Genomic DNA, 19,206 nt, shown 5'->3' with positions numbered 1-19,206 from the left:
TGATACGTTCCAAGACCCCCCCCAGTAGATGCCTGAAACTATAGTACTGAACTATACATATACTGTTTTTTCCTGCACATACATACCTACAATAAAGTTCAATGTATAAATTAGGCACAGTAAGAGGTAAACAACAATAACTAATAATAAAATAGAACAATTTTTAACCATACTATAACAAAAGTTTTCTGAATGTGGTGTCTCTCTCCCTCACTCTCTCTCAAAATATCTTACACAGTTAACGTCTTTTCCATCTTAACTAAGTACTTATCTGCACCGTGGCCATAACTTTTGCAGTTTGAGGTTTGTTTTGCAGTTTGACAGCAAAACAAGCACGAATTTCTTTTTCCTTCACAATTTCACGGATAGAAGATTCGTTCTGACCACAGATCTTAGCAACCTCAGCATACAACTTTTTTTCTTTCCTTATTAAGTTGAGAACTTTCACCTTTTCACTTAAAGGAAGCAGTTTTCGGTTTCTCTTCAGCATATCTAAATTGCCGCACTTTGGGGCCATTATTAAGTAAAAAGGGTTACTTGAACATAAGCACTGATAACTGAGATGCCACTAAGTGACTAATGGGTGGGATAAGCTGGACAAAGGGATGATTCACGTCCCAGGCACTACACAGAATGGTGTGAGATTTAAAACATATAAATTGCTTATTTCTGGAATCTTCCATTTAATATTTCAGACCGTGGTTGACTGGTTGAAGGTAACTGAAACCACAGAGAGTGAAACTGCAATTAAGGCGAGACTACTGTAGTTTCGATGAAATAAAGCCATGTAGAAATAGATGATGGTAGTTTTATCTGTTAAACTGTACATTAAAAAAAAAAACCTTAAATGTTTTAGTCAGGAATGTCTTTTCTGTCAGTACTTTAAAGAGGATTTCAATGATAGGTTTTTGTTTGGTGCTTTCCTAAAATGGATGAGGTTGGCGATTGCTTTCAAGTAGTTTACACGAGGACTGTTGGTGTGTTTCATGGCAACAGGTCTTTTGGAGGAACATTGAAATTGTGGTTATTGGCTGAAAACTACTACAATAAACTTCTGGCAGTTTGTATAAAGGGGCACGAAGAGGCTAGGGCCACCAAGTAGTACATTAGCCACTTCCTTTCTGGGTTAAGTAAAGAGAGTGAATCAATGATCTTATTAACACTCCCACAAAATATGAAGACAGAATATTGATTAACCAAATATGGAAAAAGTTTTCAAGTGAGTAACCTTTTTTTGATTAAGAAAAGCACACTTATAACACTTATTGCATGCCAGGAATTACGCTAAGCACTATGAGAACATAAAAGTTTCATCAGACTCTGACCTTAAACTACTTATTGTCTATGGGGAAGATAGGATAGGCATAAAAAACAACAATTAAGTAAAAAGCAACAAATCATAAAAGTGGTAAAAAAAAAAAAAAAGAATGCATTGAGAGATCAAAGGAAGGAAATTACGTCAGGGAGGGGCAGCTTGAGATGGCTGGCATGAGAAGTATGGGATGAACAGAGAAGCACAGGATTAGGCATTCAGATGGAACAGAACAGTATCAACAATGATTAGCAAGTAATCCTTCATGCGAAGTATGTTAACTGTACATGAACCCAGCCAACACAAATTAAGACCATGCCTAACTACACCCCCCAAAAAAAAACCAAAACAAAAACAAAGTAAATAACTATTTCATCAAGATAATATTTGAGATTTAAAAAACAATGTCATTATAATTTTAAGAAAATTTCAAAATATATATTTTAAAGCCAATTAAATAGTACTTTTAAAAGAAGCTTGTTACAAAACACGTCTATATTTTTAGTTACACTCCTAAATAAAATAAGTATTTTAAAAATACAATGATTACATTGGCATTCATGTACAACTAATAAGGGAATAGAAAGAAATTAAAACATTTGATAATCACTACTCCTACCCTGCCATTTAACTCTTGAGTAGGAATGGTGTTTTAATAGAAATATTAATATAATCAGAAAACTGAAAATTAAAAGTACAGAATGGAAGTATCTATAAATGAACTGAACTGTATATATTTACAAGGGAATTAAAAAGGAGAGCAAAGCCTCTTGCATAACTTACCAACATAAAATGAGCAGTTGGAATGCAATAAGCTTTCAGTCCATAAGCGACAAAGTTCACTTTCAGTCAGAGCTTCAACTCCATAACAAGCTTGATACTCCACTTTTGGTAGTACGTAAACTGGAAATTGCTGCAATACAAGGTTATACTCTTATAAAGCTCCATTAATTTACTATTAAGAGTAAATACATTTGCCTATATAATTTTGCCACTTTCAAAACACTTTCAGGTAATCTTATTTCATCCTTTCGAATACAGTAGGATTCAGACAGAAAGACGGATAGAACCCTTCGTAGATGTGGGCAAGTGGTGGATAAATAAGAGATCGTGAACCAGAGGCTGCCCCCCCCTCAACCAAAATCAACATACCTCTCCACACATGCACATGTTTTATTTCTGTCACAGAACGTGACTGACAGAATCCTTGGAACAAAGCCTCGGATACATAATGGCCCAAGGTTCAAAGCTAGAAGCTGGGAAGCCATGACTGTAATACATACTAATAATTCTCAAGAGGGTAAAAAAAAGTAGGAATTTTTTGCCCCTTTAAAGCATTAGTCACATTGTCTCAGGCTTAAATACTGTGTTTTCATTCTATGAATGTATGAGCACTAACACCTACATTAATATCCATGAATGTTGCTATCTTCATTAATACAAAAGGCTTTATTCCAGACACTAAGTACTTGGCAAATTAGCCATTTAGCGTTTATTGGTCAGGACACTAAATAGATTAAGCAAAATGACTATACCCTCTACTAGCCTAAAGGAGGATATGTAAGGAAATACATGCTTGTGAAATAACATAGTGCTAGTCATGTTCACTGTGCTCATATTATCTCATTTCTGTCAAAGAAAATTCTAATCTTAATAGCAGTCTCTTCACTTCCAGCTGCAGAAGGAGAAACACATGATTTAAGGAACTTAAAGTGATATAACTGGTTAGTACTTTTGAAATTATACTAAGCTGTATTTCACTTTTATACCTGAAAATATTTCATAAATGTTTCAGCATTACTGATTTTCATATAGTGGCAAATTTAGTGGGCTTATTAGCACAATGGTGGTGTTAAGAACAATTCAAATCCAGTAAAATTTCTGTTAACAATTAACTTTGGTTCATTATTACCTTTGAATGTTGTAAAACTCTACAGCAGTGCTTCTTAAATTTCAGTGTGTGTGAATAACCATTTTAAAATAAATGCAGAATCTGAGGTGAAAACCAAGGCTTTACATGTTTAACAAGCTGTTGTTCCAGGGGCCAAACTTTGAGTAGTAAGGTCCCTACAGTGTCTTCTTAATTTAAAAAAAAAAAAAAAATTATGATTAGGATAATTTCATTGCTAAAAGAACTTAACTGTATAATAATTTTTCAGCAACTGGTAATCTGCATTTATGGCTGCTTACAGTTGCCAATAGAAGCCAGAGATAAAGAAATGAAGGCCCAGAGGACTAAGATATTTGCTCAAGGAGAGATAACCAGTTTACAGCAGAGTCAGAAAAAGAATAATTAATAAAGAAGATCCCCTTTTGGATCATGAATAGGTAATAGAATTAATTCAAGATTTCTTTTCAAATTAAAAAATATTACTCTTTCTGAAGAAAGCACTCTGGGGGATTTTCTTTGATAATACTGTCATATCTATAAAACTAAATCCTGAACCTGGTATTAATTTCCATATGTATTCTACTGCCATCTCCAGGAAACCAAGGGAAAGAAAAGTCTGAATATTTGATCTCAGTATTCCAAAATTAAAGTGAAACTTTAAGTACAAAGTTTTCAAATTATAAAAATTAAATTTACTATTTCCTTTATCCCTTATTGGTCACTCCTATTCTAAATGAAAGCTTCTTTTGGTTCTCTGTCTTCTAATTTCTTACATAAACCTTCCAAACGTTTACATACATTCCTAAGTAAATATTTCAAAGCTAGTATCCTGTCATTAATCCCAATAGGTACATTCTGTTCTTTCCTAATATTCAAGCACCTTCAGGATCCTTTTTTTCTGGCCCGAGAATGCCAATATAAACTTTAATATAACTAGATCTAAATTTTTGAGTCACTTTAGAATATAACTCTTAGGAAATTTGGTTAACTGAGACAGACGATAACATAATATTAAATCATTCAAAGGTACGTGGTCTGGATTTCATCATTATATGTAGAACTCAGTAAGTTCTAGCTTCATCTTGTGTTCCAAATTATTTCATGCCATCATTTGAGACTGGCTGCTGCTTTAAGTTCTCCTCTGTCATGTAGCTCTTATTAAGCAGAATTTTGATGAGAAGGGATAAATGATATTGGAAAGTAAAATCTCGGCTACAATAACATAGAATTGAAGAACCAAAGGAAAAAAAGAAGAGATGAGGTCCTTGCAGAGCAGAGGTTGAAGAGACTTCCGAGTATTTTAAAGCTTTACCTAAACACGTTGGTTTTTAAGAAGGAAATGTTAATGAAGATGCATTCTTACCTAACCAGAGTTTAAACACTACCTTCAAAATTTCTCAGCCTCAACTTGCCTTCCTTAACAACACCCTCCTCTCTCCTCACGCCTCAGTTTTTCTCATTTGTTCAATACCTATTTATTGAGTATCTACGGAATAAAACATTTGAGAGGAACAGAGATGAACAGGAGATGATTCCAAAGGGAGTACATTCTACAAAGGAATTTAAACCACATGTACTAAGCTATTACATATAATGATAGTTATAATATGATAAGCATTCACTGAAAATTTTAAAATTTTACTCCGGGTTTGACATGTCAGAAATAGAAGGCTCCTATTTAGCTAATCTTTGGGGCTTGACTTTTTTGATATATTTTGATGAAGAGTGAATTCTCTCCTATAAGGTTTTATCTTAATATTTACAAATTTCACTTTAGTCAAGTGAATGACAATGTCCTTAACAGGTTGTCTCTTTCAACAATTAAAACAGTGTCCAAAAATATCCCTAGGCTATTCTTACTTAAGACATCCTGGCCATCAATAATTTCTAATTGCTGTAAGCTGGCAGATCAATACAGAGTGGTATGGGCTCACAGAGTAGAAAATGAAAGAGTAGAAAATGAAATGAGGTTAGTCCCCAAATAAATCAGATAGCAAATATGAATTAATGAAATAAAACCTTGAAAATACAGTCCATAGCACTGACACTATATGTATTCAAGATATGCATGCTATGGCCATTAAATTACAGATGAGACAGGAAAAAATCAGCAAATAAAGTAAAATCTTTTAATACAGGGAATATTTGTATTTATCTAGGAGGAGACTAAAATCAGACCTATAGCATTTCGTCATTCCTGACATTCTCTTATAAAAAACACTCCCCCATATATTTAATTCAAAACCAGTTGGTTTCTATAATTTCAAGTCTGAACCAGTGATGAAATACCAAATTACGAGAATTAGAAATTTAAAATTTTATTCACAGTCTTCCTTCTAAGAACAAAAGTATCATCAAGCAAAAGATCCACTAGGTCCATTGGATTTTGGTGGACAACGTATACATCCTTGATCCTGATGGGTTAGCCTTAGAGGTTTTTCATGATAGACCCTCACACTATTGCTATTAGCAGCTCAGAAAGGTTGGCACTTCTTTTTCTTCTCTTCTTCTTTTTAAAATTTTTTTCCAGTTATACTTAAATATGGTAAAGTAGCAGTCAGGGACTTGATCCATAAGGGTCAATGCTGGAACATCACTGTTCCTGAGTCACCTGTTCCCTAGTCCAAAACACTGACATTCTAAAGTGGTCACTGAGGATTCTTATTGGGTGGTAGGTTAAACAGCAAGAAACACAGACATCAAAAAAGGAAGGAATGGACTTCCCTGGTGGTCCAGTGGTTAAGACTCCACGCTTCCAATACAGGGGGCGTGGGTTCGATCCCTGGTCAGGGAACTAAGAACCCACATGCCACATGGTGTGGCCATTAAATTAATTAATTAATTAATTAAAAAATTTTTTAATTAAAAAAAAAGGAAGAAAGGGAGGGAGGGAGGAAGAAAGGAGGGAAGGAAGAAAGGAAAGAGGGAGGAAGGAAGGAAAAGTGAACTATGATATAATGGATACAACTGAAAAAAATCTCTTAAGAAAAAATTAAAGAGACTTCACTATTTCTTATGTAATCAATTATACCATAAAAGCTCCTCTTTATTTACCTGAATTCAGTGGTTACACACACAAAAATCAAATTAATCTGAAAGAGAGCTTAAAATATCAAATATAGCAAACTGCCGAAAGAACCAATTACTCAAATTGTAGCAAAAACTTTTTTAACTGAGGGAAATATTTATATCAAATCCCAAAAGAAACAATAGGGGAAAAAGAAAGGAAGACATTTGGTTTTCTAACAGTCCTGGGAAGACATTTCAAATGTGTATGAAAGCCCACCTTTCAAAATGTGAACTTCTAAAATGACTCAAAAAGATTCCCAAAGTAAGAAAGAAAGAGGCTAATATGTCATAAAGGAAATCCAAATTCACAGAGAAAGCGGGAACATACGTGCCAGTCTAGGTCATATCTATAATGGTGCCGTTTTTCACTAAGTTTATATATTCCATGCAAGAATGTTATTGGCACTCATGACTATTACATTGAACTAAACACTTTATTAAAAGTGTTCTCAGTATTTTACTAAAAAAACTCAACCTGAAAAAACTACTCTAATAAGAGTGATCAACAATTTAAAATTAAACTTCATAACAATGGCATGTTAAATATTTGCTTATCATCTACTTATGCTACCACACCCTAACTCCCCAGGTAACAACTTACTCTTCTGATTTTCTTCCGTTTTTTAGAACGTGGTCTGGTCTCTATCCTCTGGACACTGCATCGCACAAGTAACAACAGGTCTTGTAGGCTAAATAGCTTGTAAACAAAATTTCCTTCCTGAGGAGCTACATATTCTGATGTATCTTCAACATAGTCCTGAAGTTCATATGGCAATCCTTTAAAAATAATTATATTTGTCATTTTTATTTTAAAATACATTAGCCCTTTATCCATCATAATCCAAGATAAAACAATTCAACTATCAACCTTCTGTTTCCTCTGAGTTGACCATTACACTATTACCATTTCTGTTTACTTTTACTGGAACTCCAGCAAGAGCTGAAATCAAAGCTTTAGGGTTCTCTTCCTTTTACCTACTACCTTCACTAACCCTAGGCAAACTATAAATCAGTGAGACAACATATGAAGAAAAAATAAGTTTAAAAAAGTAGTGTTATTCATAATCGAGGCAGAGTTGAGGTGCAGCCTTATATCTATTTCACAAAATGAAAAAGTACAAAACTATAGTCTAAACACCAAGAATAAGTAAATTTAGACTAATAAATATGTATCATTATTTTTGATGGACTTTCCCTTCATCAGTTCAGCAAACCACATTATCTATAGCTTAGCAGCCATCGTAAATGTTGGATAAACATAGGTTACAAAAATCCATACAACTGTGGGTACACTGTTAGAGTGAAGGTTTTGAAAGCTGAAATATTGATCAGTAGATTGGAAAATGAACTATCAATGACTATATAAAGATCACAAACATATTATAACAAAGAGAAAGTAGGGGAAAGAGGGGGAAAAAAAAACCTAAGGATAAGGAACAAGCAAAACAGTTAATATAAAATTCTTTGTAAATATTTACGTACGTCCTTTTGGCTTCTGAAACGCAGAAGGCCATATAGATTTTGGCCAACTAGAGGCATCTGAAGTAGCAGAGGGTTGCTCAGAACTAGGAGGTTGTTTAGAATTTTCTGAATTCATCAACGGCATTTCAGGTATTTTTCTGGAAATTGGTTTTAAGAGTTCATCCTGCATTTTTAAAATTTCTCCAACTGGATCAAATTTTTTATACACTCGTTTGATAGGTTTTTTTAAAACACATGACTCTTCAGGACTACAAGTAGTATTAGTCTGGTTTCCTACAGAAGCCTGTCCTGAGGAAGAATCTAGGCTAGCTGGTTTAGAACTTAAATTAGAACCCATATCAGCTGCCTTTCCATTACTATTATTTTGACACTCTGTATCAATGATTAAACAGTCTTCATCTGTATCACTATGGCAAAGAATTACATCTTCAGTTTTAGCTGCTTCCGATGTAACAGCCTTTTCCTTTGAATTATTGTCTGTGTTCTCTGGAACATTCACTCTTTCATCAACACACTCCATATCAGAATCCATATCATTTTTATTAGAGGTTTCAATTTCTGAAGAACTTTCTAATTGTAAGGCCTCAGATGTTTTCAAGTCACTATCTTGTACCAAAGACTTCTCAGAATTTGATACATTTTCACCACAGGGGATAAATCCCTGATCGTCTTTATTTTTGCACTCTTCAGGGCCATTGTCCATACCAGTCACCAGCTGTTTCTCCTTCTGCAGCTGTTCCATCAGAATCTGAGATAAACTTCTAGAATGAGCAGTAATGTCTGGTGCAGTTGGTGCCTCAGATGCGATTGCTATGCTGGGGGCTGTGGGCATATCTGTCATGTTGGGTACTATGGAAGTACTTGCTGGACTCGGTGACTTTGATGGTTTGGTGGTGGTTACTCCAAAAGTTTCAAGTTCTGTGACGTCATCATCAAAATCCAGATCCAAATTTTCATGGGTCTCAATTTTTCGGCACTCATTAACTTCATAAGACATCTTAAGAAAATATATTGGCAAACTATTAGCAAAAATTCCAGGCCACCCCTCACCCATCAATGTCCCATCACAAACATAGTTCATACTCTTTAAAAGTAGAAAGAAAAGTCTAATGGCTTTGAAAGGCTCCTGCTTTGACAAACTACTAGCAACTAATTTAGTTAACCTTACCTTCCCATTGAAATGTTGATGAAACACAGAAAAATTTGCCAAGTTGCAATACCACAGGAAATGGGGAATACTTGTGAACTACCACATGTCAAGAGGTATTTCCACTAATCAAAAACAGACAGGACCACAAAGAAGAAATGTAAGGCCAAATAGGAAGGCAGAAGATCTTCATTCATACCCACTTTATACACTCTTGCAGAGACTTAGCTGACCAGGAGGAAAGCGTCTTCGCCACGGTAAGGAAGCTGCTCTCTAATGAGAAGCTGCTCTCAACAGCCTCTCACATCAATCAGTGACTTTCTTTTTACATCTACTCAGGGAAAACAACTCTCAGTAATACGAGGAGAAATGGATAGGAAGTGGTTTTATTGTATTCTAGGACATGAAGCCACTGAGGTTATAGTTTTTCATGTACTGTTTGGGTAACGGAAGAACTACAGACAGTTCTAATTTATTCAGGAATAAATTATCTTCTCCCCAGGTAGCAACATCTCTCCTCAGTCTGGCAGAGCACTTTAGATAAATACCATCGAATTGGATTACAGTTTAGGATTTGAGAGAAAAATATTCTGACAGCTTCAGGCAGTGAGTAAGAAAGATCTACCTGTGTAAATTACTTTACCTCTCTGAAACTCAACTTCCTCATCTCTGAAATAGGGATAATAAGGTCATCCTCTTGGGTTTGTTCTAAGGATTAAATGAGAAATTATATATAGAAAGTTTCTTGGCATAGTCCTTGTACGTAGTAAGTAGTTTCTCAGCAAATGGTAGCACTTACTAAAATAAAAAGACTACCACATCTAGTCAAAAAATAAAATTAAACTATACGCTGTTTACATGAGGCATTCTTACACAAAAAGGTTCAAAACAAAACAATGGGACATGACATCAAGGAATAAAGAAAGAAGGACTAGCAATATTAAGTGTGTTAGAGAGAAGTCAATGCAAAAAGCATTAGATAGAAAAAGGAATCCTATGTTGAAAAAGATGCAATCCATGATGAATAGACAATGAACTGTGACATGTCAAATAACAACATCAAAATTGTCAAAACTGAAAAATAAAAGGAAAATTTGACAGAAACACAACCATACTTGGTCATTGATACACTGTCTCTTAGTAAAGATAGGGATGTAGAAAGTATGAATAATATTTAATGACTGAAACAAAGATACGTGAATGACTGAAAACATACATATAGACTGCAAAGATATACCTTTTCCCTCCCAAGGATCGAAGGGGCATTTCCAAAGATGGACTATAAATTAATACACAAAGAAAACATCAATATAGTATAAAGCAGAATCTGTTAAGGTCTGACTCTCTGTTTAGAAGAAAATAAAATTAGAAATCATTAAGAAAAAAGTAAACAAACAATAATAAACCCAAGAACTTGGAAATTTAAAAACTCTCCAAATTATTGGATAAAAGAAGAAATTAAAATGATAATTACAGAATACTTAAAAAGCAATAAAAAAGAGAACACTGGACATTAAAAATCTGAAGCATCATTCATAGCCTTTTCAAGAAACAGGAAAAGAATAATATAATCACAATAATAAAATGAAGAAATTTCATAAATATAAAACCAAAATTAATGAATTGAAAAACAATGTTCTCAACCCCTGATAGAACAAATTTGGATAAAGTAAAAACAGCAGTTTATCTGTAAATATTTTAGTATGTGGTTATAAAAGGATTCTTCTGTAAAACATATTAATTATATCAATAAATTAACACTTCCTTAATGGCTGGAAATATCTAATCAGTGTTAAAATTTCCTAGTCTGATAAATTTCTTTTTAGAATTGTTTATTGGAATCAGGATCCAACCAAGATCCCTACACTGCATTTGGTTGATGTCTCTCAAATTTATTTGTCAAATGCCTCTCCCCCATACTCTGCCAACTCCCATATCCACCAGGTATTTGTAGAAGAAACTAGATCAGTTATCCTATAAAATTTTCCATATTCTGGATTTTGCATCCCCATGATATCATTTAACACACTCTTCCCCTACATTTCCTATTAAAATGATCTAGTAGCTTGATCAGATTCAGGCACATTTTAAAAAATCTGAACATGTTATATGTGGTACTGTGTACTTCCCACTTCAATCAGGAGGCTAATGTCATCTGGTTATCTTTCTTCTTGTGATATTACAACCGTTCTGTTGATTCATCAAGGGTCAACAAACTAATCTAGCCATTAAAATTCCTTATTAATCTTCTAATGCTTTTAGCAGTCATTGATGATGATCACTGCCTAGATTCACTATTTCATTAGGAACTGCAAAATGGTAACAGTCATATTTCATCATTACCTGAAATACAGTTTGTACTGGAAAAGTAAGACAAATACTTGAATTTTCAAAAATCATTTTTCAGAATAATGACTTGATACACTAGCATCCTCCAAAGGTGACTAATACTTTTTTAAAAAGATATTATTATGAATTCATGGATTTTAACTATTTCATATGTTTCCATCCACTGCAGTTATTCTTTGTCATGGTCAAACTGACACACTCTGGCCAATGGGAAACCCTTCAAGTTGGCACTGGCATCTTTTTTATATAATTCCAATATTATTTTAAGGTTTTTACTTAAGCCCTTTGATTGGCATTTGTATTTCTTATGCTAAAATTCTTGGTTTCTAATATAAATATAAGTACTTATTTGCTTTATCATACCATCTAATGTGTTCAAAATAACAACAGAAATATCATTACTAATAATATGATTACTAAATTCAGTTTAAGATTTTTGGCAATTCTTTTTGAATTTGGGATATAAATCTTTAAGGATGTATAGTCACTTAATTCTCTGAGTGACCATTTTCACTTAAACAGTATATCTTGGATATCACACTACAGCTGCATACCTAGAGCCTTCTGATTCTTTTCATAGGCCTACCTTGGAGACAGTGTGTTTGGTTCCAAACCACGACAATAAAGCAAATACTACAAAAAAGTGAGTCACACAAATTTTTTTGGTTTCCCAGTACATATAAAGATATGTTTACACTATAGTCTATTAAGTGTGCAATAGCATTATGTCTTTAAAAACGTACATGTCTTAAGAAAAATACTTTACTGCTAAAAAGCGCTAACCATCATCTGAGCCTTCAGCAAGTTTGTAATAGTAACATCAAAAATCAGTGATCACAAAAAAAAAAAAAAAAATCAGTGATCACAGATCACCATAACAAATATGATTAAGTTTGAAATACTGCAAGAATTACCAAAATGTGACACAGTGACATGAAGTGAGCAAATGCTGTTGGAAAAAGGGCGATGACAGACTTGCTTGATGCAGGGTTACCACAAGCCTTCCATTTGTAAAAAACGCAGCATCTTTGAAGTGCAATAAAGCAATGTGCGATAAAACAAGGTATGCCTGTAATAGCTGCATAGTATGCTACTGAAGATGTACAGTTTATTTAATAAATACCCTATTAAGGGACATGACGACTGTTTCTAATGAATACCTATAGTTGCAGTGAATACCCTGCACAAATATATTCTTCTTTTCCTAGTGTACTTCTGAGCTACATTTCTAGAAGTGAGATTTCTAGGGCAAAGGATGAACACATTAGTTTTCATCTGTTCTGTGGGTACATCTTTCTTCATTTGACTGTAGAAATGTTATAGCAATTGTCTTTTCTTCCTCTAATAACTTTGTAAGAATTTCCATCAACAATCCTCTTCTGTTTCTCATGTTTAATTGAGATGGGCGCACCTGCTTCTGCAGGAGGACAATCCTGTGTGAGAGTGTGCCAGGATAGCTTTCTCAGCTTCATGGCTCTAAGCCCATGCTTCACTGTTACCATGATGTATGTATGTATGCATGTAGGTTTGTATGTGTTTGTGTGTGCATATAAAATCTTTAGTACATTCTGATATCTGCTTTCTCTATTTCCCTCTCCCACAATTATCTGAAAACTTATTTCTCCTTTACCTTTAATGTCCTTGTTCTGCTCAATATGAACTTTACCACTGGTGAATTTTCCTAAGCCAAAGCTTTTGTCTTGGAAGGAACTTCGGCTGGTTAGTTTCTAGAGTTCTTAGGACCCAGGTCATCTCAGAACTATTTAAGTTCCCGAGCGCCCCTGCACTCACCTACAAATTAGAGCCCATCCACATTATTTTTACTTTTGTTATTCTTGATTCACTCTTGCATCTTTCACCATCCTCTTTCCATCTGGGATTATTTTCCTTGTGCCTGAAGAATATCCATTAGAGGTCTGCTAGTAGCAAACTCAGTTTTTATCTGAAAATATCTTTTCTTAATTTTTTATTATTTAAGGATATTTCACTGGTTAGAGAATTTTAGTAAGAGAGTTATTTTCTCTCAGGAGAATATATTGTCCCAATGTCTTCTGGCTTCCATCGTTGTTGTTGAGAAGTTACTTGCCAGTCTAACGTCTCAGTCCTTTATAGCTAATGTGCCTTTTGTTTCTCTGGTGGCTTTTAAGAGTTTTTTCTTTGTCTCCAAGTATGGTTTGGTCCCATTACCTCTTTTACACCTCCCTTTTGGGTGCAAGTACACAAATGTTAGACATTCTCACTACATTCTCTATACCTCTTGTCCTATTCTCCATATTTTCTTTTTGTTGCCTGTTTCATTATAGTCATTTCAGACCCATCTTCCAGTTTATTAATTCTCTTATCAGTTTTATCTAATGTGCTAATAACCCCCTTTACAGAATTCTTAACTGTACTTTTAAAAAATAAATAAATAAATAAATATTTATTTATTTACTTATTTATTTGGCTGCATTGGGTCTTCGTTGCAGCACACGGGCTTCTCTCTAGTTGCGGCATGTGGGCTTCTCTCTAGTTGTGGCATGCGGGTTTTCTCTCCCTAGCTGTAGCGTGCAGGATCCAGGGCGTGTGGGCTCTGTAGTTGTGGTGCACGGGCTCCAGAGAATGTGAGCTCTAGTTTGCAGCACGCAGGCTCTCTGGTTGAGGCGCACGAACTCAGTAGTTGTGGCTCACGGGCTTAGTTGTCCCGCGGCACGTGGGATCTTAGTTCCCTGACCATGGATCGAACCCGCATCCCCTGCACTGCAAGGCATATTCCTTCCAATTAAAGCATGGCTTTAATTTTCTTGCATGCTGTATAATTAAACAGAGTTGGCTCACAGTTTGTGACTGATAATTCTAGGATCCATTTCTGTGAGTCTATTTCTTTGGTCACTGTTTGTGATGGTTGTTGCTCAGAGTATCCAGTACATGAAAAGAAACTTCATTTTTATTTACTCCTCCAGTGTCTAGTTATCTTTAAATGTTTTCCAGATGCTATATTTAAAAACTTATTTGTAGAAATAATTTGAGGCTCAAAATGACATTCTGTTCCTCTAAGAATTATTTTCACTTGCTTTTGCTAGGTATCTAGAGACACTAGCAATCCAAAAGCATCTGAATCCAAGTTCAAGGCCTGAAAACCCAGAATACAATCTACAAGAAAGCTGATTTATTTCTTGTTCACTCTTACTCCTGGGGTGTAGCCCTGCAGGGTCCAAGCTCATGGTGGAAAACTGAACTCTGACTTTTGTCCCCCTAGTCCTGTGATGCTGCCAAAAGCACATTTTCTGTTGCCTCTTCAGAACTGGCAAATACCATTCAGGGCAAAAACTACCCTAAGTGACAGGCTTACCAACCTGGATTCTGGTCTTCTTTAGTATCTCAGTCCTGTAAGTCCCCCCTATCTTGTTAGGTCTTTGATGATTCTAAGAAATAAACTTATATAATATGTCCAGCTTTTTTTAGTTGTCATCGGTAATGGAAGGACCAAATTACTTGGTCTGCCATTACTGAAAGCAGTTACTCTGTCACTTTTCATCCCTCTTAACCTACTTCATGTTTCTTCATAGCACTTGTTACTTACTGACATTCACCTCACACCAATATAAATTTTAGGTAGATTTAAAAATGTAAAACAAAACAAAAAAACAAAAATACCTCCAAAAAACTTAAGTTGGAAGTGCTTTATGACATACACATCATAAAAATACTGAAAGGCAAATGGCAAACCAAAAAAAACATAAACCAATATGAAAGACAAAAGGCCAATATTCTTAAAATAGTATGAGCTCTTATATGTAAATCAGAAAAAATTTTTCTATTTTATTTTCTAATTTTGTTTGCTCTCTCACTTTATTCAAGTCCCTGTTCAAACTTCCTGTCCTTGGAAAAGCCTTCCTGATCATGAATCCCATTCCCATCTCTTTTCCCTTAACCTACTCCATTTTTCTGCATAGCATTTATCAATACGTGCTTTTTTGATACTGTTTTAATTATCTGTGCCCTCTGACACTAATGTAAGTTCTGAAAGAAAAGAGACTTGATTTTTATTTACTGCTGTAACCTCAGTGCATGGAACAGTATCTGCTCAATAAATATTTGTGGAATGGATGAATAAAGTTTTGTATAAACAGAATGTCTTGCTCTAATAATCATGGAAAAATATTTCAAAATACACAAAATAATAAAAGCTAGTATTTATGGAGTACCAAGCATTGTTCTAAATGCTTTAGGTGTACTAACTCATTTAATCCCCAAAAATACTATGAGTTAGGTTATCATGATACCCATCTTACAGACAGAGCAAACTAGACACAGAGATTATGTAGTTTGCCTATGGTCACGCAGATAATAAGCATACACTAAAAAGGATTAACAATCTGGCAAATTCTTTCTGCCCCAGTCAAACTCATCTGTTCCTTTTCATACTTAAAAACTCTTGAATACGAATGAGACTAATTAAATAAAACCATCACCACTATGATCACCATTATTGACTGAATTTTTAGTACATACGTACTAAAGACTGTGCTCAGCATCTTACGTATAAATACCAAACTTAATCCTGACAGCAATTTTATGAAGTAGGTATTATCATCTTTCTTTTATAAAAGAAGAAAACTGAGGCTGAAGGAGGTTAAATTAGTTGTCTAAAGTCTAGATCCATGTGGGGTTCAATTTCAAGTTTCAATCTAAAGTCTGTATTTTTAACTACCAGATTTAGAGACTTGCAATAAAATGTTATTCTTCAAAAGGATAAACAAGTACATTCTCTTAAGAAAAAGAAAAGAAAGCATTACATACATCCATTTCAGATATATAATCTTCTGGTTTGTCCATAAATACTGCAGAGACTGGAACAGTTGTGTTTTTGGACATCATGAATTTTAAGGGAACTTCATGGAAGATTTGATTTCTCTCTCTCATTGTCATTTTCTTTTGGGGAAGTGGTGAATTAATATAAATTACTTTAACTGGTTTTGAACCTTAAAACAGAAAAAGAATGGGAGTGATTAGTTACTAGTAGTCATATTAAAAAAAAAAAAAACCAGGATGTATAACAGAAGAATTACTAAACAAAGAGACACAGGATAGGAAACTGGAAGCACATGTCCCATACGTGTGCCTTGAATGAAAAGATTTTTTAAGTCCCTTAGAGATCTAAGGGCAAGAGACTCTTACTGGCAAGAAAAATATGTTCTTTTTCTAACAATTTAAAAAAAGATTTTCTGTTTTATATTGTTGTACTTTTACTGTCATTATTACTCGGTTCCTCTTGGTTTATACTTTCAAAAAGTGATAAAATGTTTACCACGGAGAATATATTACATTTAACTCTAATTTGTAGTTTTGTTTTTAGACATAGTCCTTCATTTACTCCAATTATGTTATTACATACAAGAATATTAATTCTAAAAGATATGAGAAAATTATTAAATATGAACAAAAATAGAAGGGGAATAATATTTTGTACAGAATTTATGTGTAAATATTAATTTTACCGTTAAGAGAGAGACTATCTTATAAGTATAGACTTATTTAAATCTGAATTCCAATAATAGGTAAGTAAATAAACCCTGGAAACTAATCCATTTGAGGCTGTCTAATAAAGTATTACATTCCTTTTATTTCAGTGAAAGACAGAATAACCTCACCATTTCATGTATCTTTGGCCACCCTAAACTATAATTTTTTCTCTACTTCTCACACACCCAGCATGCATACAGGTCCTGTAAATCTAAAAACTCATTTATCAGTGTCAATTGTATACTTAGCACTATATATTAAAAAGTTCTTCTACTGAATGTAATTGTCAAATTTACATCCTCCTTAAATCAAAACTTAGCTTTTTGTATTTGACAAATGACCACTTATAATTAGACAGCTGAAATAGAACTGTTTCAACTCCTCTTTTGAGAGTGTTACTTGACATGGCAAATCACAAACCTGCGACAGGTATTACTTGAATACACACTGGAATTTCCCACTGTTCCTTGTAGCTTGGTCCATGATTATTTAATAAGGTAAATAATGCTTGACTAGTTAGAGCTATCTGAGGGTGATATCTTGCAACAAGCTTCTCTGCATTTGAGTCTTTACTAATGTCCTGAAAAACAACATAAAATTTGTTACTTGATTACACTTATTGGAAACTTCTTTGATTAAATAATGAAAAGAAGGGAGAAATTCAGGAAGGGTACTTTAGAACAACCAGGTTACATGTACTTTATGAGGTACAGAAGATTGCTTGGGAAGATCCAAAACCACTTTACTACTTACATAATGCATAGCTGCAGCTGTTTGTTCTGGTGTTTCAGTGGTAGGTATGTTATCTTTTGACAGCTGCAACTTTGCAGGCATTGAGGGAAATACTGTTTTCACATATTTTACACTGCCCTAAATAAGAAAAAAAATGAATGTTTTATTGCAGAAATCTTGATGTATTTTTTTCCTTAAGTATCTTTTCATCATATGAAACTTATAACTTAAAAGTCTTCATTGTACTAAATGCAAATATCAAATTTAGAGCCTTCTTAAGACAAGACCTTAATGTTTTTACTTGACAACCACCATATAGTTTTGTTTTTTTTTAAGATTTTATTTATTTATTTATTTTTGGTTGCATTGGGTCTTAGCTGGGTCACACGGGATCTTTCGTTGTGGTGCGCAGGCTCTCTAGTTGTGGCGCGCGGGCTACAGAGCGCGTGGGCTCTATAGTTGGGGTGCGTGGGCTCTGTAGTTGCGGCATGTGGGCTTAGATGCCCTGCGGCATGTGGGATCTTAGTTCCCTGACCAGGGATCAAACCTGCGTCCCCTGCATTGGAAGGCGGATTCTTAACCATTGTACCACCAGGGAAGTCCCCCATATAGGTTTTTTTTTAAAAAAGGGTCCAAGATAAGGGTGCCGTGAAATTTTCCCTGTCATTTTAAATTCTAACCTCTCATTTTATGAAGTACAAGTCATAGCAGGGTATAAGAGAAACTCTAAAATATCTTCTTTACACACACATACTTCCAATATGATTTTGAGTAAAATCCCCTTAAAAGAAAAGGGGCTTTCTGCTTGTATTCAGAAACATAAAAGAGATGGAAACTAAGAAAAGAAAATCAAGAAATAAAGTTGGTAGTGATATTTTTTTTTAACTTTTTCTTTTTTCTTTAAATATTTATTTATTTATTTATTTATTTATTTGGCTGCACCGGGTCTTAGCTGGTGGCACGCGGGATCTTCGTTGCGGCATGTGGGATTTGGTTCCCTGACCAGGGATTGAACCCAGGCCCCCTGCACTGGGAGTGCAGAGTCTTAACCACTGGACCACCAGGGAAGTCCCGGTAGTGATATTTTTAAAAACATCAAGTAATGGTAGTCGTACAATAAAAGGGGACACATTTGTACTGCGTATTTTAAAAATTATATCTCGTTACTGCTCAAAATTTAAACATAAATACTGAAATATATCTAAATTATGCTTCTGTGTGAAATACAGATGATGTTTCAGACAAAAGTAAGTTTATTTTTATTTTCTTATGGTAAACCTTACCAATGCGAGAAGAGTTTTTTCTAACTTTAATCCCATCTCTATTCTGAATGGGAAGAATCCCATTAAGCTGGTGACTTCATGGAGAGTATAGAATTCTGGATACTTTTTCACTTGTTCAATACAAGCTTTTAAAATTTGCTAAAAAATAAAAATTAAGAGAAATTCATTTTTTTGTACTTCTCTAATAATGCAACAAAAATAACTTAGTTACATGTGACTAAATAATTATTCATGTCAAATATGAGCTTCATTTCATTAACCCAACTTCTAACAATACAGGCATACTGTATATTCCTTACTTGATTTAAACTCTTATTTTTTGTAACAATTCTTTTTAACCTAATTTCTTAAAACATTGATGTTTAATAATACTAAAATTAGCAATTGTATTAAAATTTAAAGTTAGAGAAGACACATCATATTTTCTCTGCTATTT

General features: G+C 34.2%; 1 protein-coding gene across 5 annotated transcripts in view; it reads right to left on the bottom strand.

Annotated features, from left to right (window-relative positions):
- Positions 1-19,206, bottom strand: part of ICE2 (interactor of little elongation complex ELL subunit 2) — a 66,567-nt gene that overhangs the window by 22,596 nt on the left and 24,765 nt on the right. For 4 of the 5 annotated variants that reach the window (XM_061182051.1, XM_061182052.1, XM_061182050.1 and 1 more), the window contains exons 6-12: positions 18,771-18,908; positions 17,509-17,625; positions 17,176-17,335; positions 16,033-16,214; positions 7,755-8,751; positions 6,874-7,049; positions 2,096-2,225 (exon numbers count right to left, since the gene is read on the bottom strand). In XM_061182051.1, the coding sequence (XP_061038034.1) occupies positions 2,096-2,225; positions 6,874-7,049; positions 7,755-8,751; positions 16,033-16,214; positions 17,176-17,335; positions 17,509-17,625; positions 18,771-18,908 (1,900 nt within the window). Of the gene's footprint in view, positions 1-2,095; positions 2,226-6,873; positions 7,050-7,754; positions 8,752-10,138; positions 10,181-16,032; positions 16,215-17,175; positions 17,336-17,508; positions 17,626-18,770; positions 18,909-19,206 lie in introns of all 5 variants that reach the window. The other variant, XM_061182054.1, reaches the window with a different exon arrangement.

Source organism: Eubalaena glacialis, chromosome 2 (assembly GCF_028564815.1).
Source record: "Eubalaena glacialis isolate mEubGla1 chromosome 2, mEubGla1.1.hap2.+ XY, whole genome shotgun sequence".
Classification (NCBI taxonomy): domain Eukaryota; kingdom Metazoa; phylum Chordata; class Mammalia; order Artiodactyla; family Balaenidae; genus Eubalaena; species Eubalaena glacialis.
The sequence above is the reverse complement of the archived record's forward strand: the minus strand, read 5'-3'. Positions and strand labels throughout refer to the sequence as shown.